The sequence below is a fragment of the Cynocephalus volans genome, chromosome 5 (genome assembly GCF_027409185.1).
Source record: "Cynocephalus volans isolate mCynVol1 chromosome 5, mCynVol1.pri, whole genome shotgun sequence".
NCBI lineage: Eukaryota > Metazoa > Chordata > Mammalia > Dermoptera > Cynocephalidae > Cynocephalus > Cynocephalus volans.
In genome coordinates this window covers 138,328,016-138,351,994 of record NC_084464.1, presented here as the reverse complement: position 1 = coordinate 138,351,994, position 23,979 = coordinate 138,328,016, and the positions used below count along the sequence as shown (strand labels likewise).

General features: G+C 39.2%; 1 protein-coding gene across 1 annotated transcript in view; it reads right to left on the bottom strand.

Annotated features, from left to right (window-relative positions):
• Positions 1-23,979, bottom strand: part of ARFGEF3 (ARFGEF family member 3) — a 151,729-nt gene that overhangs the window by 87,231 nt on the left and 40,519 nt on the right. Inside the window, exons 5-6 of the mRNA XM_063097320.1 lie at positions 9,682-9,750; positions 2,591-2,713 (exon numbers count right to left, since the gene is read on the bottom strand). Of these exons, the coding sequence (XP_062953390.1) occupies positions 2,591-2,713; positions 9,682-9,750 (192 nt within the window). The remainder of the gene's footprint in view (positions 1-2,590; positions 2,714-9,681; positions 9,751-23,979) is intronic.

Here is a 23,979-nt window from a genome sequence, read left to right as displayed (position 1 = left end):
CTTGGCTGGCGTCTGCCTTGGGCAGACGCCGCTCTGCACAGCCATGTTTTCCAACCTGCAGCTTCCAAGGACCTGTTTGCTGGTTACCTAGCTCATAGACCTGCGTGTGAGGGGTCTGGGGACCCAGCCTGGCGTGTGAAGGGTTTGTGACCCAGACTGTGAACAGGCTTCAGGGGTCTGTGAGCTCCAGACCCAGCCCTAGCTCAACAACTGGCATAGTCGAGTAGCTCCACAATTGGCGACGTCAGCAGGATTCCAACATTAGCTGTAGCCCCACAGCTTGTTATAGGCACAAATTTCTACTATTTTCTGTTCATTAATTTGCAAGCTCAACTGCTTCCAGAGCAATTTTTGTGAAATCTTATGTCAGTGGCTACAGCTCGGGAGGTGGCTAAGCAAGCTCAGTAGAATATTTTCTGGAGGCAACACATCTAAATCATACTTAAGAGTAGAAGAATCTCCACCCCTTAGCCCCAAATATTTACATGTGACAATGTTGCTTATTCAATTAGTAACTTACAGTTTAACAATGGCTTTGGTTATCTAAGTAATGCAATAATAAAGCTGGGTAATAATGTAGGGTTTCTGAGGATACAAAATCAAAATTGTAATCTGTCCTGGATGGGGAAAGACATGAGGTTGAAGATATACTTCAAGCTAATGCTTTTGGCATTCTACATTATTTATTTTCTTCCCACTGTATTTAAGTCTTCCTAATTCTGTGATGGCCCATGATGTCTTTACAGTGAGGGCATTGCTACAAAATATGCACACCTTTCCCAGATAATGCTAAGTGTCCTCCAGGAAACACAGCCTCCTCAGAGCAAACCTCACCTTTCCTATACACCACTCTCCTTAAATAGCTTTTTAAAAACTAGCAATTCTTAGGTGGTGACACTTACATCTCCTTCTACCAGACATTGCAAATACTTCAAATAGTAGCATTCTGAAATGTGTATTTTTCTGGGACATGGAATCACATCTCTAGGGACTACATGAGTAATAGGAAGGAAATAACAGGAAACACTAGTTTTCCACCTATTTTGGGATCTTGTCTCTGGCTGAGATGAATCCTGATGGTCAGTGATGAGCAGGACCAGAAGGCTGAATACCCACGTGAGACAGAGGCAGATACCTGTACCATTCAGACCTTTACAACACCACCTTTTACCATTCTTGTAGAACAGCAAAATAACAAAGGGTAAGCTGAAGTAATAAAAATATCTCAAGTTAAAACAATTTTTTAGTACTGTAGAAACTTGGGCTTTAGGTATGGTAAACACAAAAGAAAAAAAAATAATAATTTTTTTCAGGCTAGTATTGTTTTTCAGCACTGGCTGCCAGAGCACATATTAACTGAGAACCTGAACTGGGAGTGGATCAAGAGACCAGGGGTTTAACTCTGGCTCTTTCACTGATAAGCTCATTAAGTTTAGATTTCAATTTTCATCTCTTTGGGCTTTATCTTCTCATCTGTAAAATGAGGAATAAAATAGTCTGACTAGATAATCTCTAAAGTTCCCCTTGACTCCATGATTTTCTAAAAGTTAGAAAATAATTGAAGTTAAAAATGAGAAATAATTGAAATTAAATATGAAATCTTAATTTCTGTAAAATTAATTTGAGATACTGCAGTCTGCAACTGGGATTTCCTATTTTAAAAAAATAACTACTGTCATTTTGAACACTCTTTGCAGATCTTAAAAGAATTTCAATCTGAATTATTACAGAGGCAGATTTAAAAACAAAACAAAACACTAATTTTGAAGAGGACTCATCTTCTCGCTAACGTTCCTGGAAGATAATATCTACAGGAAGCCAGGCTGGCTGGTTAGCTCAGTTAGTTAAAGTGCAGTGTTGGTAACACCAAGATCAAGGGTTTGGCTCGCCATATGGTCCAGCTGCCTCCTCAAATATATATAGATACATTTTTTTGTACCTTCAAAAGATATGTATATCTATATAAATCTAGATAGATATATAGATATGTGTATATATAAATATATATACAAGGAGCCAATTACATTTACATTTTCTCTTGGAACGCTCATTTTAGACCATCTGTTCAAGTTTAGAGCAAAAAGCTCTAGTGGGCTTTGATGACGGACAGAAGACAAGTTCAGCTTCACCCTGATGGTTTCAGCAGGTGAGGGGAATCTCCTGCCACAATCTTTTAGTTAAAGGGAAACATACCAAACCTCAAAGCATGTAACAAACTGCTATTCAATTTTCTTAATTTTAAATTTACTTTCAGTATTTGTTATATATCACAATATTTTTTAATAAAAATTTCATATGAGCAGTTTTTATAAAAAGAATTAAAAAAGAAAAATAAATTCTAAAACAATGACTAAAAAATTAAGGAAACTATAGAAAAAACAACTCTCAAAGCTATGGGGTGAAACAGGCAAAAATCTAAAGAGATTAATTTCTATAAATAAACGTTCTTCTAAAGCAAGCAAGCCCTTCCTACTCTTCTCAGTAGGAAGCCACCCTGGCACGAGGGGCCCCGGGTGTGGGACACACAGCATGCAGTTATGCACACAGACACCACCAGAACGTGGAGAACGTGGGGATACCACAGGCTCACCGTATTCTCTTGCCTTTGTCGTAACTGTAAAGTCAAGTCACTGAGCATTTGACTGAGAGTTGCCCGCACAGCAGTGTTTATACTGCGCTGATGACAGCTGCATATGTATGTTTCAATGCACACCTGGTAAAGAAATAAGACAGCAACACACATGCTCTGTAGATATCTGCTCATTAACAACATCCTTTGGAATTAACCTGAGAGGATATCAAATCCCTCTTAAACGGAAAGTCAGCCTGATTTAGGACTAGTTATTATGAAAATAACTAAACATATTAAAAATCCCTGGAAATTTGTTTCTAAGAGACAAAAAGAGAGATTTAATGTGCCTAAATTATTTTCCTAGGAATAGCTTCAAGATTACCTGCAATGAAAATACAGGGTTGTCACCTAAATGACAAACTTAATTTGATGACTGACAACTGAGATGGCAGAGAGACAATGTTAATCTTTGCTGCTTCTACTGCATAAACTAGAAAGTTTTCTGCCAGTCTTCACTATAATAACCTTTTTGTAAAATTAATGAGGTAAAAGTAAACATTTTAAAAAAGTTTATCTCCTATTGAATACTAAATATTTCAAAGGAGCATTTGAAACTTAAAACTATTGGAAAGCTGGCCTAGATTAAATTATTTTATAGTTAAAAATAAGAGCAAGTTATAAAGTACTTATTGTTTATAAAATGATATAGGGCATATGAATTCTAAATTCATTTTCTCAAATAATCATGGATTATAATGGATTTGAAGATACAATGATTTACACATACTTAGAAAAAAGGTGTTTTAATCAAGAAAGGCTTCTACTTTACATGTGGTGAATGGTTTAAAAACCTTGACAATACATCTAAATGAATGCAATGTTTTACTTTGATGAAACCAAATTCTCCATAGTGTAATTAGGCATACTAGTACCATTTGTACCTCATAATTTAAGAGTTTTCTTTAAATCTTACATTTTTCCAAGAAATCTTTACAACTGTTGATCTTTCAGATCTGTACGATCTGACATTATAAATTTAAGTAGGAATTTTAAGCCTCACAGGCATTAAAGGTAAACGAGTAACTATCTTGAGACCTGAACTATACGCTAAATATATAAATTCTCTTGAACATTGAGAGCCATACCCACTATACAATCTCCCTTAAAAAATTACGTTAGTCCCTTTTGAAAGTGAAAGAAAGCACTCATGAAAGGAAAAAAGAAAGAAAGAAAGAAAGAAAGAAAAAAGGCAAGCAAGCAAGCAAGCACACATGAGGGACTCAATTTTATATAACACAGTACTGTAAACAGACAAGAACTTCCCACATACCAAGTGTATTTTTTTGAGTTTTAATGTCACTCCTATTTTCAATGTTTAGTTATTAATACTATAGTTGTATCACTGGACATGACTTATTGCCAGAAACATTTTATTAAAGGAAAAGGTGAGCATGTGTACTCAGCTTAAAAAAAAAAGTATTAATCTAACAAGCTCATTCTGCTAAGTTGGGAGTATACATACTGAATATGATAAAAAGTTATCCTGTTAGATATAAAAATTAGCACATAACATAGTTGACAATATTTCTATCTTTAGGTATCAAGAAAGAAATACTTTATCAGCTATCTTGACATCTTCTAAAGAAAAGTTTCTTAAACTTGCTGTAATAATAATAAATTGGTAAACAAGTAAGGTTCATAGAACTACGGTTTCCTTTTAAAGCTGACCACTGTATTCAGAGCCAATGATTTTTCACTACATGCATGTTTTTCTTCCTCTGCCTCAGGGCGGTAGTTATGAGCACACTGAATCACAAAAGCTAAGAGAATACCAAGTCCAAAGGCAGGCTGAGTTTCTGGGAAAGGACTCATTGGTTTCTTCTTGTAGTCTCCCCAATATTGGTTCTACTTCCTATGCCCTTTGCTTTCGTAATGCAGAACTGACACTTTTAAAGCCTCAGTCCTGCATCTCTGCCAGAGGCTCAAAAGGCCAATTCCATTACCTTGTGAAAAGCCACAGGCCCCTGATCTCCAGGGAAGGCACGAAGACACAGGGCAGTGAAGAGGTTCGTAATGGACATTTTGATCATTTCGTGCATTTGTGAACATCCAGCTTTATGACATGCTAAACATAACTGAGAGCAAAAACATAAATGGTTAATGAAGCAAAGCAAACCCCAAATGCAGAAGGAAAAAGAATAAAAGTACACAAGTCTGCAGTCCATACATAAGCAATAAAAGTTTTATTTTATCAAGCAGACTGAAAAGTAACAGTACTAGGTTAAACCCAGGGTGGAATCACTAAATTATTAAATATGAAGCACCAAAGTAGAATGCAGCAGTTTCTCAATATATATTGGCCAAAGTGATCAAAAATTTTAAAGAAGATGCCACAACAGAAATTTGTTTAGCTTTGCAAAATACGCATGTCTTTCACTTTGTTGAACCCTGCATTTACCTTCTCTTTCCTATCTGAATGGGGTTAGTGGCATTGCTTTGTTAAAATGGTGCGTAGTACTAAGTTCCATAAAGAGGAGAGCTAGTATATTTCCAACTGGAATTATTTTATGGAGATGAAAAATTTATGTGATAAAAATTATAAAAGGTCAGAGATTAAGCTACAAGAAAGCAGAAGAAATCTCTTCTATATAAATGTTTGTTGATCCCAGTTAGAATCAGAGAAAATTTTAATTATCACTGTAAGTCTAAACCCTACAATGAATCATGGTGACAACTCCTTGCCAGGCCATCTCCTATTCTCTCTGAAAGAGGCCTCCTTCCCAAGACAGGTAAACAGCTATAACAGGTGGGTATATGACAGGAAGCATCTCATCAAATGGGTCCTGCTGATACAAATGCAAACACACACACGGAAACACACACACACACACACACACACACACACACACACACACACACACACACACACACACACACACACACACACACACACACACACACACACACAGTGAATTGGAGTTGTGTCATTATTCCTAGGGAATATGTATATTCCCTAGGAATACATCTGATCACCATTTGACTCAATTCAGAAGGAAATTCTTAAAGGTCCAGGTATACATGGAAAACTGATTGTTTTCCTCTTCCTCCTCCGTGTTCTTCTTGGCCTAAACTGGCATATAAAACGGCTTAAGACACTTCAACACTTCAGTTCCTGCACCTTCCCAGACAGGGCTTTCTGCTTGGTCTACAGAAGGTCTTCTGAGGCCCAGCCTCTGCTCTGTGAACCAGCCCAAAATGAAGTAGAGAGGATCTCTCATTGCTCTGTGTGTCTTCCAACTCCAAATGAGGTCTTCAAGACCCATGCGAGTCAGAGGTTAAAGAGAGATGTGGAAATTTTTTGCCAAGGAAGGAGGAGCTTGTTCAAAGCCCATCTACCAGTAAGTAGTCAAAGAACAGACACCTCAGAGGAGTCAAATCAGAATCCATAAAGCAACTGGCCCACAGAGAGGAAAAGAAAAGGTTTCAGAAAAGTGAAGCTGCTTAGAATGGGATTTCCTCACTCTAGTGGTCTCAACTGGTTTCAGGCAGTGGTCCTGCTCCCTTGGCTAGTTTTTTGCAGGAGGTGGGGTATATTCCTCCCAGTCTTACAGCGAACATATATCAAGATGCTTCCAAGATAAATAGATCAGGTTATCTGTGTACTTTTCTTCTGGATTATACCTGGAGACTATCTGTTCCTTAATTGTAGAATATTTTGCATGAGGAATGCCTTGGAAGTAATGCTACCATATCAGAGTAAAAAGAAGTATCGTTGAACATTTCAAGAGTTATAAATCAACCCAATTTAAAAAATATTTTAGTGACAACTAGAATTGTTAAATCAGAATCTTTGGTGGCAGGTCTTGAGCCTCAATGTTTTTTAAGCTCCCCAAAGTAATGAATAAAACCATTACTAACCTCCATATCTTCTGATGGTAATGCTCAGAAAAGATAAACTTTCAATACATAAAGATACCCAGGAAAGTGGCGTAATCCTAATTTTATGAATTGCTGGTCAGAAAAAAGTGAAATGCATCAATACTTCAGCTTCATATGTAAAAACACCACATAGCAATTATCACTAAATGCCTCGGTAAAGGTCCAAGGCGGATAAGACTCGTAAGAATTTCAGTTAGTTGCCAATATTATTGTGGCAAAATTCTATTATCATTTTCTAAGACTGAGGGGAGCCAGGAAGTAACACAGTATAATGATGACCAAAACATATTCGCAATATAAAAAGTCTGGATTTGAATCTCTAGCAGTATAAACTTGCGCCAACAAATTAACCCCATTTTGCTTGGGGTTCTTTATCTGGCTAGGTTGTAGTAGAGATTACAAGAGAATATATATACAATGCTACTTATTGCAACACCCTAGAAACTCAAGGACCAGTAGCTATAATTATTATCCAGTGTTTTGGAATGGAGGGATGGATAAATGGAAGGAATAAAAAAGGGAGGTCCCTGAAAGTGTGAATCTTAGAGGAAAAAACAATGGTCTTTGAGACAGATTTTACTTGAACCCAACAGCATGCTACAAGATCAAAGACTGGAAGTTTCCATGAGTCAGGAAGATCAAAAGAGCAAATACACATTTATGAACTAGGCTTTCTGCTTTTGAGAAATCCCACAGAGGAGCCTTCATCAGGCATGAAAATATCTCTCAAATCTTTCCAATAGAATGCCATTGATCATCTTTGCATTAGCTTTACAGAGCTTCTGGCTATGCCTCCACCTTTTCCTTTACCCCAAGACCTTGGCAATTTTTACTTACATAGCTTTTTACTATATTAAGGTAACCGCCCTTGGACAACTCAACATATCTGTTAAGCTGGGTATAATACGAAGAGAAATTTTGGGCTCAGCTTTCAATCAATGAAGAGAAGGATTAGGTATTCATAAAGAGTTTTAGTAGTGATTATTCGCAAAATTGAACAGAAAACACTTGCTGGATATTTCATAATTGTCCACTTTTTAATTTGGTGATATTTCCTATTCTTCCTGTATCATGGAAGATATTATTCTAAAAATTTTCATTACTGCAGTTTAATTAAGCAAGCTAAGTTAGACACATGAACGAAGACTGCCATCTTCTTTACATTTTGAGAGCTTAATAATCCTTTTATAGTTTCAGTAGTACCTTGGGGAAATAGCCTTATTTTTCATACTTAAGTACACATCCAATTTCCTGATCAACAGGTTTCAGGGTAAACACTATTCTTGAGTAAGAGTCAGTGTATACCAGAGTAAGTAAGAACAGCTAGATTTCTTCCCAACATTTCCACGGGAGTTTTAAATGGTTTATTTTAAGGTGTTTTGATAAATTGTTGCCCTATTTCAAAAGTGACAGTGGCAAACATTTATTTTTAACACTTACTATGGGGCTGGACCTGCACTAAAAGCTTTTGACATGGGCTGTATTTTTCATGTCTAGTTGGCACAATCACACTAGGAGATAGGTACCTCTTATCATGCCTTTTACAGAGAGCAAACAAGAGGCCCAGAGTATCCACGGCAACAACACCCGGAGGTGGCAGAGCTGGGATCCACATTTAAACACTGTGACTCCAGAACCCATTCTTTTTCTTTCTTTCTTTTTTTTTTTTTACAGGCCAAGCTCAAATGTCTTTCTCTTTTTATTGTTCTTAGGCTAGGTTTTTTTTTGTTTTTTGTTGTGTTTTTCCTTTCCTGGTTTTGGTAGAGACCACTGTGTTCTGATGCTGCATTCTATCTGAACAGGCCTGCTGAGTCTGTATTCTGGCACCAGATCTTCTCAGTGAACACCCTTCACTTGTGCAGACCATGGTAGTGTGTGTCCACTGTTCAGGAATGATGTCCTAAGTCATTTAGATTGTCATCCAAAAAATATTTACTGAGAGGATGATAAAGAGCAACTCCTGTCATAGCTTGGAGCTCCCTGGCTGCCCTCCCCTCTTGATGGCCCTACGAATCCTTCTTGTCCACCCCCCCCCCCCCACTGGCTTCATCCGCAGCTGCTGGAAGTGACACTGCATTTGTCCTCCTGCTTCAGATGGCTACCAGGCCTCTTACATGCCAATCCTGCTTCTGGCTATGTTCAGAAACTACACTTTCCCATGAAAAGCAAACATAATAAGAGACTCACAGGTACCTCTTAAAATTCAAATACTGAAAACTATTCTATTTTGTTACTTATATCAACTAAAACACGTGAACGTGTTAAAGGAAAGAGTCTTCAGAATACATACTTGAAAGGTGATTTATATTGTAATGTGAGTTCGCTGATTGGCTGCTTCTTTCTCTTTTAATAGACACATATACTTTTTCTACATGTTCGAAAATAATTTTCTCTTATTATTTTCACTCTTCCATACCGTATCATAAAAAGCATATTACCTATGAGTGCTTTTTCTCCATAATTTCAGAATTCAGAAAATCATTGCCTCTTTGTGGTCAGAATTTGTATTCTTATCAGGACATATAAATCCTGTAGATATTCTTTTCAAAAAATGGAAGGAAAACTAAGCATATTAAGGTTCAGCTATAAAATGGTGTTTTCAAAAGCCAAACAAACATGCCAGACATTCACACAGCCAAGTTTTCTGTTGGACGTAGACTTGGGAGTGCTGGAAGGTACACTTTAGTCTAGGCTGCAATACAGATTGAAAAGAGAAGGCTTTTCAATGATAGTTATGAAATGCATTAATCAGGGTTTAGGAGATATGGATGGGATTTAATCAATGAACATATCTCTAAATCTCATAATTGTTTTTTTATAAACCATTTTTAAAAATCAAATGCTTTTCAATTAATCTTAGGAGAAAGAGACTGAGAAAGTAATACGCCTGGGTATAACAGAGTAGGGGGAACCAGTACTGTTATTTCCATGGTTAAGCCCTTAAGTTAAGCAAACCCAAGCATGCAGAGCTCTAAGACACATGGCATTATGACTAAAGATGGTGGCCCACGTAGCATGCTGCCCACAAATGATTTCCATAGTGGATACTGCCCCAGTAGGAAGCAGAGGAGCGCTCACCCCACTTCTGGGACTCAGTTCTACCCCAGTATTTATCCCAGTTGGAGGTGAAGCAGCTGTAAGCAGGCAGCACAGACACAAGGAGCACTCACCTCCGCGATCTTCAGCACAGCACTGCCGTTCAGGTCAAATGTCGGGGTGTAGGTGATGCACAGTAAAACCTTTAGCAAACAGGAGGTGACGGAGGAAGGAGGAGATAAGGGGTTAAAAATATGGAAATTTTTGTCTCACATGCCATTTGTGTAGTCCAGTTTTCATGATTCCTTGGCTGTTTGCATTTTCTAATGTTTCTTTCCATCCCACCCACTGCTCTCTAATTAGTGGCCACGTGTGGCCTAACAAAACAGAGACTACACTTTAAAAAGTAAAGGCTGCTAATCTCTCCCCATACGCTGTGGATTGAATTGTGTTCCCCAAAGTCCATGTATTAGAAACTTAACCCCCACTGTGACAGTGTTAAGAGGGTGGGAAATCCTATTATGGTAATTGAAAGGTGGGGCCTTGAAGAAGTGATTAGATTGTGAGGATGATGCCCTAGTGAATGGATCAATAAATTGATGGTTTAATAGTGGTCATGGGTGTGTTTCCATGGGCTTTAAAAGAGAACACATGAAGAGCTCTCTCTGCTTCTGCCATTTTTCCATGGCAAAATGTCACTGTGAGTTTCCACCAAGAAAAGGCTAGATGTGGCCTTTTCTCACCAGATGTGTTCCCTGGACTTTGGACTTTCCAGCCTCCAAAACTGTAAGCAATAAATGTTGCTTTACAAATTGCCCAATTTCAGTCATGAGCAACAGATGGACTAATACACCATGGGAGGACCATTGCAAGACTGGCCAGAAACAGCATTCCTCATCAACTCCAGAAGGTCTGCCCAGTAATAATGAAAACAAACAAGCAAAAATGGTAGTAGTAATTACAAAAATGGCCAGGCTCAGAGGTAGGCACTTCACATGAATTATCTAGATTGATATTTTAAATAAGTGTTATTATTATCACTGCAGTTTTACTTGATAAGGAAACTGAAACTTGGAACAATTAAATACACTGCCCAAGGTGACACAGGAAACAAGTTGTAGAGCTGAGGTTAGAATAGAAGTAACCTGACTCCAGGTGCAGAATCACTAGGCAATACCGTCTCCACCTCTTCCTAGACTGAAATGTCACTGTAATTTTCTGTTCCTCTCCTCTCCCCAAATGCAGCTGAGATTAGAAATTCTTTTATGGTACTTTCTTCTTCCCTCCTGTCATTTCCCCCAGAATGCTGTACGGGGTTTACTTATTCCTTAAGATATATAGAAAATGGGTTGATGACATTTGCAAGATCTTGAAGGACTGTTAAAAATTTCACTTTCTACTTGTAGAGCCATTAAGGACACCTGTGGCATTTTAAGAATTGCTTCTAAATTTGTAGATAAGAGGCCAGACTCCTCTCTCTTCATTTGGCTTCTGACTTTTCTCATGACAGAAAACACATAAAAGTGCTATTGTCTGCTCCCTGATCCCAAACGGAACAGCCAGGCCCTCCCTGCAGCTTGGCCTGTCAGTGGCAGCCTTCTGAGGATTTTTCTCATGTGGTCTAATACAGGATCTTCACCTAAACAGCATGCCAAAAAGTACAACTGTCTGATGTGACAAGAAATCTCTCCCTGTCTCTCAGTCTCAGCTGCTAACTAGGCCAGCCCTAGGAACAGTTGCTCCTTTGGAGAAAGCAAATACGTACGGAATTAAAGAAAAAAAGATATTTTTGCTGGTGTGGGTCTGCTCCTCAGTCCGTTGAACCTTAAGGTGCCATATATCCAAGGGTCAACTCCAGATAAAAATTGGCTCCGTGTCACAGGGGCTGAGAGGAAGGGATTGTGGGAGCAACTTCCCTTTGACCTCATGGGAAATTACTTTGTTTCACGACAATCTTTGGGAGCTGGGATTTGATAGGCAAGGAAGAAATGAAAGCTGAGGACAGTGGGGTCACCAAGACCTAATCTGGGCCTGGCGGGAGGCTACATCTTCGATGCCTCTTCTCTGTAGTGGTACCTTTGTCCTTGGCTCCTGCTATGCTTGTTCCTCATGTGGAACCTCATTTGATGGATTCTTTCAGGTCTCAACTCAAATGTCACCTCCTCAGAGAGGCCTTCCCACAGCACCCCCTCTACAATGGCCTCTATCACATCTCCTTGTTTCATTTACTTCAGAGCGTGCATCCATCTCATAAGTTATTTATTTACTCATTTGTAACCTTCCCAGTAGACTCCAACATCCATTGCCCTTTGAAAGGCCCTCAGCACATGCTCATATGATGCCCTCTTACGTTAAGTTTTGCTGTATCACACAGCTTCCCTTTCTTGAGTTGTTTGTTTTTTAAGCCATGTGCCGGGGCAGGGGGTGGGAAGGTGTGAGCGTGGCTGGTGGAGGTGCTGGTGGCCTGTGGAAGTCACTTGGTTCATCTGGACTCTCAGTTTTTATTTTTTTATGGTGAAGTGAAAAAAATTGTATATTTGGAATTTGCCATCTGGACTCAAGTTTAGATGATCCCAATTTTATTGGCAACGTCCAAAACATCATAATCAGGAGCCAGTCAAACAGATGCCTTCTTCTCTCCATCAGACTTGATCAGGGTGTTGACCTTGGTGACATCAATGTCACAGAGTTTCTTTACAGCCTGTTTGATCTGGTGCTTCTTGGTCTTGACATCCACAATGCACACAAGTGTGTTGTTGTCTTCTGTCTCCTTCATGGCAGACTGAGTGGTCAGGGGGAACTTGGTGCTGGCACAGTGGTCATGCTTGTTTCTCCTGGGGGTGTTCTTCTGAGGACATCTGAGTTGCCTCCGGAGCCACAGTGTCTTGGGCTGCCGGAAGCTGGGTGATGTGTGGATCTTTTTTTTGTGGCTTTGGATGCCTTGCAGCACTTCTTGGCCTTCAAAACCTTTGCTTTGGCTTCGGCTTTGGCAGGGGCAGGAGCTTCCTTCTTTGCCTTCAGCACCATCTTGCGAAAGGGGTGCTCTTAGTTTTTAAAGCACTGACAAGAAAGACTGGCGACTGGCAACACTCTACAATCTGAAAACTATGATGGCAAATATTTGTCTGAACTGGTTAATTATTAATGTTACTTACAGAACTGACAATTGGCTTTCTGTCTTCCACTGTTCTGAGCATTCATACAATGTACACAAGAAGAGGTTTAGAAAGTAGTGTTCAGAAACCAACCCAGTTTTCCATGAGCAAGAGCTGCTTTTCAGCAGTGGTGGCTGGAGGAGATGGGAGCCGCGCCTGCGGTGAGTCTTCGAGAGGCCACTAAGTCAACAGTATTCAAGAGTCTCAGGGGAACACAGGAAGCTGGACTCCCTGTACCACTGGGAAGCCCAAGCAAACGAAGAGGGAGTCCTCCCAGCAACAGTCCAACAACTGGAAACTGAGGATCCCTGCACCTGGCTCCCCCACCAATGTTGACTGTTGAAAGATTTTTTGAAGAAACACTTTCCATACCTAATGTCTGGCCACCAATATTCAAAGACTCACCGAGCTACACGAAAAAACAAAAAACAGCAGAAACTAACGAAAGGAAAGTGAAGCAGGTTAATGAAGCCAGCTCCTTAAGCTCATGCAGTTTGTTGGATGGAAAGCATGGCACGTTCTCTTTATGGGGCCGATGGTCTCTGTGCCCCCTGGGACTCACAAGATATACAAAGGGCATGGTGTCTAGCCAGGATGACGCACTAGCAATGATTATCAAAAATGATAAATGGAGAAACTGTTAATGTTCCCAGTGCCTAGCAAGCATTAATTCACTAGATTAAAACGCAGACTGGGTGTAGGAAATTTAGGGTAACAACAAATTAATTTAAAGCATCTGACTTCCACTGCATAATGAAAGGACAAACAGCGTAGATTAACATTCTGAGCAGGTTAGCTCCAAGGAAAACATGAACACCTAAAAATTGAGGGCAATTTCATTAAAAATATATGCTTCACAGAGTCATTAAAGCTTACTGACTAAATTACCACTAACAGCAGGAACTTGAGTGATAGGCAGCGTCTTGCAATCTAGCTGGCCGGCACTGCCTCTGTAAATGAGCTAAGAGGGAAACAGGGAAAACAGGGAAAATGCCTCCAATGAAAAGGGAAAAATCATTACAATGGCTAATAAAGTCTCAAGTCATGAAAACAAAATGAAACAAAACAACCCCCCCCCCATAATTGAATAGCTATTATGTGCAAGAAGCAACCCCTCAATTTAAAATATGTATGGAAACCCAGAGGTTAAAAAAAAAAAAAAAAAAAGATTAGATTTAGACTGGAAAGGAGAAGGTGTAGCTGATTTATTGCAAGGATCTAGAAAGGGATAATCTAGAAAGCGTGATCACACTAGGAATAGAGAAGGACAGATGTGGATAATGATGACAAGTATAAGATCACAGGTGTACTCTCCTGACTGGGAACATCCTGGATTAATCCTCTCCCAAGGGCATGTCATGGTCAGAATCGAGGTTTCTCTGTCAGGCACACAGTGACCTTTAACTGTGACCATGACAGAGCGGGGGCTGTGACGTCAGGGCCACAGGTGTTCTAATAACACGACCATGGCATGTGCTTCAGTGTTTAATTTCTGTGTGACTTGGTCTATGTCCTCCATCCCCTTATCTTTAAAATTCTCATCCCACTTCACAAGGATATTTAGAGGAACAGATAAATTAAATGAATGTTTTTTTAATAAATAGTGCATATGGTGCATGTCCCTAGGCTGTTTTCTCATAGATGTTAAACAAGTCTCATTTGATGTAGCTCACGTAGGGATTCCAACAGAAATGATTAGGTTCATTTTAAGTAAAGAGTAATTAGAAAAATCAGATAACCCATACTGAAAGGCATAAATCTTTTTTTTTTTTTTTAAAGATGACCAGTAAGGGGATCTTAATGCTTGACTTGGTGTTGTCAGCACCACGCTCTCCCAAGTGAGCCACGGGCTGGCCCTAAAAGGCATAACTCTTTTGGAGTTTGTACTCTACTGTTTATCTCTGCCCCAAGTTCCTATCATTCTAACCCAGGTCCACTTTCTTCCTTATGTTCCCCCTTTTAGGCCCCTATTCAAGTCGTTATTCAGTAAAGTTCTAATTGCTGTGGGAACAAATATACAGAAAGCACTATCACTGACATCAAAAAAACTGACCATCTATTGGAAAAATGAATGCCCGTGCAGCTGTGCTTCAGGGCCAGCTGTGAGGAGTGCTACTGCAATGGGGAGGTACATGATGACTGTGGAGGCAGAAGACACAGTAACTTTGGAGAAGACAGATTTTGCAGATGAGATGACACATGAAGAAAGCACTGATGCAGAAGAGAAAAGGCAGGGAAAGATGTATCAAGCGCAGGAAATGTGATGAGCAAAGGCATGAAAGTGTGAAAGTGGAGGCCAGAGATGATGCTAGAGAGGTTGGCTGGAACCTTATTACATGTCAATTTAAATGCCTTATGTTAAAGTTTTGCACATACTATCTTAGGGCTGATCACACCAATAAATCATGCCTAAAATTAGATGTACCAGGGCAAATTGGAAGTCAGAGAGGTAAAGCAGACACTTAATAAGATGTAGATGAAGTTAAAGACAGATGCTAGTTATTCCAGTGGCAATGACTGGGGTGCCTTTGGAGAAGGGATGCAGGGAATTCCCAAAGTGGAAGGCAATGGTCACCCACATTTGAAACGTGGATATCATCCTCCTACCACTGTTCTCCCCACCTACACCTACTGTTCCAGTCCGTCTAGCTGAAATTTCCCATATCCCCCATTCACATATATTTTACAAAGCTTTATATTAGATGTCAATGAAGAAACATACTTTAGAGAACAAAGATCTATCTTGTACGAAATGCATAATACAAAACATTAATGCTACAGATGTGACTTAATCACAGAATGGGCAGAAAATTCAAAAGGCTTACTCCTGTAACATTTATTTGGTGCAGTTTAGATATACTACTTAAATCTGTGTGCCCTTGCCATACACGACCTCTCCCCACCTCCTGTTAGATTTAGAAGTTTCTTAGTAGTAAGGTCAACCCTTTTTGATGCCACCATGTTTACGTCACCCTGTGGGCCCTGGGAGGAGCAGTGAGTCCTGGCCCATGCTTGATCCCTCCTATCGACTGCCCACACGAATGATCAGCTTCACAGAGTTTCGGTGGGACTGTGCTTCTACGTGCCTAGTCATTATTGTAAACTGTGCAGACAATGTAGTAAGACAGCCCTGATGGCACAGAAGGAAACTGTCCTGGGAATCTGAGTGTCAGATCCAGGTGGTATGATTGGTGAATGAATAACAGTTTTTGCATCCACATAAGGAAATAATACTGGAGTTTCAGATGACCTGATTAGGACAATTATAATTTGGTAAGCCCCATTCAGGATGTCCAGCAATCTGACAGGACCTCACTCTGGACAGGAAGAAAACCATCTCTACAAACCAGAGAACATCTCCCACGAGACTTATGGAATATTTCCTACCTGACGTTCCCTGCTATGCTCTGTTGAGAACCTGCAAGTATCTCTTGCACTCACCATCACAAATGGTAACTTGTATAAGATTTATGAGTTGTTTTGTCAAGGTTCCACAGGAGTCCTCTGCAGGGCCATTTCCTGCAGATTCGGGAGTGAAGAACTGGTTCCTGAAGTTACTGGGTAGCAAATGCATGTCTACTTTACATCTACCTGTGTGCTGCATTATTCAGTTTTCCATTCATCCATTCAACGAACGTTTACCGAGGTGTTATTAGGGCTCACACTAGTGCTAGGTGTTCGGCGTACTGTAGTGAGCAAAAAGACACAATCCCTGATCTTGCAGAGCTAAGATGTAGTATGAAGATGGTCATGAAACAAGGGATTACAATAAATGATGACGAACATCCTGACTGGGAAATGCACAGTACTCTGGAAAGATGTATCAGAGTCTCACACATAATACACTAGTTGTAATGCTGTATTTATCCTTTCACAGAACTCTAAATTTAATGTGTTTTAAAACATATGAGGGTACTTCAAAAAGTGTGTGGAAATATTTGTATTATCTTTTAATTTTATTTTTAAATGAACTTTTTGAAATACCCCCATATAATTAATAAATTAAACCCAGGACAGAAGACAAGACTATCGTCAAAAAGTAAGCAGATTTTGGAGAGTCCATCTATCCCAAAGTCACACAGAGGCCACGAGGGCATATTACATGAATAACGAATTCTTTTCTTCTTTCTTAAACTATCAAAATTATCTTAATTTACATACAAGTGCTTCTTGGGGTGATGGTTTCATTTTTCAAAATACCAGATGTTATTCATCACCAAACCAAACCAAATAAACTCCTAAAGCTCAAGAAAGTAACTAAAAATTTGAGTACAGCCCCAGAAGGCCTTCCGTTTGTCTTTCCTCGCACACGGAGAAGGACGGACTCTCTTGAAATCCTCAATGCCAGGTACATTTCACACCCCAGCCCTGGCTCTGGCTGAGATTTTAGTTTTGTGTCTTAACACACATTTCCTTCTGGCCTCATGCATGTTGGCTTGAAACTTCATAAAATTAAAAATCGTTGCATAATTCCTTCTCTTTAGAAACATTCCAGTTCTTTTTTTACTCTGTCAAATTCGGCAACAACATGGACAGAAAATTCAGTGATGAGGGGAATACTGAGACACCAAATGCTGTTCTATTGGGTGCAGGGCGTGTGGGACTTCAGCATGGGCAGCCTCACGGAGCGTGAATTGCTGAAAGTGTACCTCGACCATGACATAGAAAGTGATCCTTTCCCTCACGGTCCATGCACGAACAACGAAAACAGACAGCGAAATGGCAGAATGTGTATCTTTAGAGTGAGGGAGAGAAAAGGTCAAAAAGTAAACATACAGAATTTCAGAGGACAGTTCCTTATTTAAATTTGAAAGGTGGATGCCAAAGATAAGCATTTTTTCCTTATTTCAATCAAGGTTTCTCAAACTCAGCACTACTGACGTTTTTGGGTCAAATAATTCTGTGGGGGGATTGTCCTGTGCATTGTAGGATATTTAGCAGCATCCTTGGCTTGTACTCAACAGATGGCAGTGGCACCCTCCTATCCCCCCCGCATCTGTGACAACCAAAAATGTCTCCAGACATTACCAAATGTCTCCTGGGGGACAAAATTGTCCCAGCTGAAAACCACTGTTTCAGGTCTTTCACCCACATGCCTTGTGGATGCAGCTGAGAACGTCTGCGACATTAAACTGCTTCTAAAAGGCTCAGAGCTAGAGTCCAGGAGTTCCAGAGGGATTCTGGGGTGAGCCTCGGTCATTTACTTTGCTTCAGAGATCTTAGATTGCAGGTAAAAACAGGTAGTTGAACTACATACATCCTCAATCTTTATTTTGGTGCTAAGAAATACACCAAACTATTTTATCTCATGAAACTTCTACCACTAATGGCAGGTAATTAGACAAATCACTTTCTGTCTCAACTTGCCCAAATTCCAGCCAAAAGCTATTCTGAGAGATTTTTCAGTTGACAGAAGACTTTGCTAGGGTTCCCGAGTACCAAGTTTGGAAAACATTTCAAATTACTCATTGGTTTATAGTCATATCCCAGATACTTTTCTGGCCTTTATTTGCCACTAATATTAAGTTATTGATATTCATCAGATATGCCCTCAGCACTTAATTCGAGGAAATACTATACCAGCAATATTTGTAGAAAAAATACGTAAGTATTAATTATAATGTACTTAGCTAATTCACTTCAACAAATAAACGAACCATTCTTACTCCTATTTTCTTCTCCCTCTAAACTCTCTCCTTGGCAAACTCTCATAATTGTTATCTCTTACGAGGTAATGAATCTATTTCTAGCACCAACATTACTCCCAAGTTTCAATCCCTTATTTCACTTCTAAACATCACAAACAAATACAAGCAATTTCATGAAAATCATATCAACCTCACTAAATCTCTAATATGGTAAACAGCTAAAAACACTCTTGCTCTAAAATTCTCAATTGTGCAACCATTAAAACTGTACTTAAAGGAATATATATATAGCCATGTGGAAAATAATTATGATTTAAAGTTCAGTAAAAAGCAAGAAATAAAAGCCCATATACAGAATGCATGTAATCGCAAACACATAAATAGAAATGGTTAGAAATGAGTACACAAAAATCAGTTCTGATGATGGGATTTACCATGAACTTTTTCTTTTTTGAAATGCCCGTAATATTAAACTACTTGTCTACAGTTCTTTAAATTAGTCTTTTAAAATATTCTAATTCTTTGAGATCTAAAAATATGAACTCAATATCTCTCTCCTAAGTTAGTCCCTTAAGGCCCATCATTCAACCAGTAACTCTGGCTGCAAGTCCTGCAGTCATCTTGGATTTTCCCTTTCTTGTCTACTCACTTCCTGCACCACTGCCAGTCACCAGCTGCTCCCGGTTCTCTCCGCAAATCAGCTCAGTACACTCAGCCACACCTCCCACATTCAGCTGCAGGAGTCCCTTCCTACTGCCACCAATTTGGCTTAAGTCCTGGGACCTCGTGCTTAGGCTCTTACAATAAGCCATTTCACAGTGTCTCTGACTTGGTTCTGCTGATTCCCAGAGCTTCCTGCAAAGCCTCCTCCCTCCCACTACCCTCAGTGTCTAACACCGGGCTCTGGACATGCCACTTTCCTGCCTGCTCTGGCCAGGCCCTCTGGAATCTTCTTCAACCTCTCTTCCAGGCTCATCGTCTACTTTCCCTCACTAATCTCGGTTCATGCTCCATGCTTTTCCATCTCCAGGCTTTTCTTCTCTACCAAGTATGCCCTCCCTCCCAATATAATTATCTGAATCCTACCCACCTGTCAAAATCCAACTCGACTAGTACTCCCTCTCTGAAATGTTGATCTGCCCCGATGAACGTGGTCTCCTTGTGAATGTTCTCATTGAACTTTTCTTTCAATAAAACATACTCAGCTACCTTGGAATATGGTAATTGTGTGCCTCATCTCTGTCTTACTAGATTATAAACCCTTGTCTTTGAATATTTTGCTTTTAATCTTATATAGTTTTATATACTGATGGTAACAAAAATATATTCACTGAACAAACCAATGAAAATAAAGTCTAAAAAACAACCAATTAAAAAGTTCAATGAATTATTTTCTGTTTAACATGTAACAAGCTTATTTTGACTGAATCTCACAGCTGGATTTTTAAGAAATCAAATGTCACTGATATGCTCCAAATAACTCCTTCCTTTTCTCTTTCTCTCTCTGACTCTCCACAAAACAGGAGCCTCATCTCAGATAGTCACTGTCCATATAAACATGGGGCTTTTGATAATTTTATAGTCCATGCTTACAGACATAATCAAGCCACTCAAGATAAAATAGAGTTTTTAAAGGGCTAGAGCCAATTAGATTCTCTTACGTGAAATGTTTCACAATTATAAAGCTCTTGTAGAATATCCAAATCATGTGAATTCTGCCTGGTAAGACAAAACAGAAACATCAGCTCAGCTAATGTGTGGGACGTTTTTTGTGGGCTGTGGAATTGTGGCTAATGGTTAAAACCCTAAGTATATCTAGATAGATAACTTATATGGAATAATTTACAAAATTCTTTTAAGCTGGAGAGCTATAATTCAAAAGTAGTAAATATGAGGTCCTTCTTTAGGAATCAGAAATACATATGAAGACACACACACTCTTCCATTACAACGGAAGAAAATTACCCTGTTTTAGGCTGCATAGAGGAGGACTATAGAGGAAAAAAGAGATTAGAAGAAGAAATGCATAAAGCAAGCACATTTCTAATGTTCTAGTTCATAATCTGAGTTCAAAGGTACTCATTTTATCATTATGCTATACATACAAGTTTCCTTTTCTAATAACTCTTGTATTCTTTTTTAATGACTGGAACAAAAATGAAAGCTAACACTGACCCTTAGTACAGTTCTAAGCACTTCTTTTATTTTAAGTCATTTAAGACTCACTACAACCCCAGGAGTTATGCATCAACATTATTCACATTTTGCAGAAAACTGAGGCACAGATAAAGTAACTTTCCAAGGTCACAAGGCATTCTACCTCCAGAAGCTAGTGCTTACCACTCTGCTACCAAATATTTTGAAAAGAAGAAAAAGTAATAAGTCTAAAGACAACAGAGTCCATTGATTATTTCAGTGGACAGTCACACCATGCCATTTTCCCACTCTTGAGGACACACCAGGCCACTTAAAGGTTCCTAAATGAATACTCATCCACTGTACGAGATTTCTATTCTCTCTTTATGTTTCATTATTTTCCAGAAGCCACATTACTCACATTGACCTCGCAGTTAACTCAAACCCTTAGGTCAGTAAAGCTTTCTTCTCCACCTACTCAAAACTACACATCCAAAGACCAGATCAACTCCTGGCCCTGCTATTACAAAGCCTTTCTAGAAAAATATACGTGGTTGATAAAGCAATTCTGCTACCAATGACTCTGTAAGTCTAGACAAACAACGGAAGCATGCTAACTTCAACTTACTTATAAAAAGAATTTGATGAGTAGGAGGTTATTACAGTTCTAAAATACAAATCCATAATGATATTGTCATTTCTGAACTCACTCAGATTATTATCTATAACCAACATTTAGTTTCTTTTGTTTGTTGTTTATCCTGGTGGGCCACTGAAAACTGCCACATGTGTTTCCTTTTCCTCTCCATTAGTCAATAAGTAAATTAATAAGCAATTAGAAAGTTGTGTGCCAGATGCTCTGCTAGGCACCAAAGGGATAAAAACAATACTTACAGTATATTATCAGTTTTCACTTACTAACTAGTGAAATTTTCCACTTATGCCTGTGTCAAGAGTTTAGGAATTACTAGTTAGAGAGATAACGTGCAGTTTCCCCACATAGGCTGTTGCAGAAAATCCACTGGGCTTTAGCCAACCTCATACATCACTGAATGCATCATCTTTTCCCTCTGAGAAGAGTGCAGTAAAACATGAGCAGGAGACGGCAGAGGGGATGATGTGTCAGCTACCTCTGGCTGGAGGAAAAAGCCAGACTACGATTTTCATGTGATAAGTGACGTGGTGGGCTGCCAGTTATCTCTCAACACTATTCCTTTCCTTTTCAAGAACAGAACTCTGAATACATGGCTACCCAAGATAAAGACTACACTTCCCAGTCTTAACTACAACTGGGTATTGCCATGTGACCAAGTTCTGGCCAATGGCATGTAAGCAGAAACATCCTCCCTCCCCTCTCCTGCTGGTTGGTTGGAATGTGGACGTGTTGATCGGAATGGGGGGCCATTGTGGACCTCAAGATGGGGAAACAAAGTCCAAAAAATGAGGGTCCCTGATAATGTGGTTCAACAAATACACGCCTAAGTTTGTGTGAAAGAAAAATAAAATTCTGCCTTGTTTTAGCTGAAATGAATCCTAATACAGCAATCTTTCATCCCTCTCTCCAACCCTATCCTTCCTTGCCTATCTGATTCTTACTTACACGTTAGATCTTTTTCCCTTTAAAGGTCACTTCTTCAGAATAGCCTTCTCTGTCCTCCTTTTCATCTGCTCTCCATCAGGCTTTACTATAAATACTCTTCTAGTCCCTAGATTATTCTGTCATTGTATTTATCATAGTTTATGTGTATTTATGCATTTCATTGATTTCTGTCTCCATCACTAGACTCCAAACAGACAAAGATTGTGTTTTTGTTTGGTTTTGGTTTTGTTTCTTTCTCACAGGATCTTCTGTGCCCCGTACAGTGCCTGGTGCACAGGAAACAATCAAATATTTGCTGAATAAATAATTGAAAAAAATCAGAGGATCTCCACTCCTCTATGAATTCTAGAACTTCCACAGTAAGTACTGAGGGCCTCTATAATTATACTTGCTTAACTAAGATCAAGGAGGGAAGCTTTAAATCATGTAGTAGAGTGGTTCTCAAATGTATTTTAGTGGCATGGCACTTGGAAATGGTGGTGCTTTAAAAAAAGAAATTTCTACATAATATGAAAATCTATTTATCTCAAAAATAATGCATAAACTATTTGAAGTAAAATCATGTCTCTAAGTTTTCAATGTTTGCTCCTTACTTTTTCATCACATGCCTAAAGCAGTTATACCAAAGGGTAAAGAAACATGGGAGAAAAACAGTAATATTTATATCAATGTGTGTACAAAGTAGAAAAGATTATCATCACTCAATCTTAGAAGCAGGAAGAGGGAAGGCTACTTCAGAATCATTTGCTTAGCAGAATCACATATTTTAGACACTTCCCTGCATTAACTGCACACATAATATGTATGTAAGCATGTTAAATCAACCTCCAACAATGGCACAGTCAGGAATTAAACATTTTTAACCATCACTGGATTTTTCCTTAATGCTAGAAATTGCTGTAACATTTCTAAAGTGTCTCACTGGCTTTAGGCTAAAAAGGGATTTCTCCTTGTTATAAAAAGGCAAGACAAATTAGCCATTTCACCCTCAAACTTTACTAATGATCATTCTTTCCATAAGGAACTCTAGAAGACCAAATGCCAAGTTAAGAACATCAAAATTAATCATTTAGACAAATTTCCCAAATAGGAGACTCTTCCATTAAAACATTATTGAGAAGGGATTTAAAAGTGGTCCTTCCATTTGGCCTGTTTCTTACTCCCAGACCAAGATGCTGACTGCAGTGTTGATAAATATTTTTTTTTCCTGATACATAATTTAAAAGCACACTCCCCTCCACTTTGTAATACCAGAGTTCTACGAGGACATCCTGAAACTTGGGACCACCAGCCACACAGATAGAAAACTCTCTGTCCATGATTCACTCACCTTTGTATTTTCTGTGGACATTTGCTAGGCTTTTGTTATATAAAAATACTTCAACAGTAAATGACATTCTCTTTTCCTTTCCCCAATTCTCTCTCTCTCTCTCTCTCTCTCACACACACACACACACACGCACACGCACACGCACACGCACACGCACACGCACACGCACACGCACACACACACCCAGAGCTATTACCTAATTTGGTGGGAAAGACTATTCGATTCTTCATGTTTGAATCTAGCTCACAGAACTAGTCAGGGAATAACATTATTATAGGACACAGAAAACACACAAGACTCTGAACCACTCCTAGCTCTGCCCCCACTAACATGTGACTTAACTTTTCAGTTTGATCATCTATTCAAGGAAAACAGTAACGACGACCAGCTACGGGTCTTTCAGGATAGACTTATCAAGCAAGATAGCCCACTGTTTGAGCACAGGATTTGGCCTCCGGCTGAATTATGATTCACATACTGGCCCTGTCATTTCACTAGCTGTGTGATCTTAGTATAAACGTAAAGTGCTTACCAGAGTGTCTGATGCATAATAAGTGTTATTA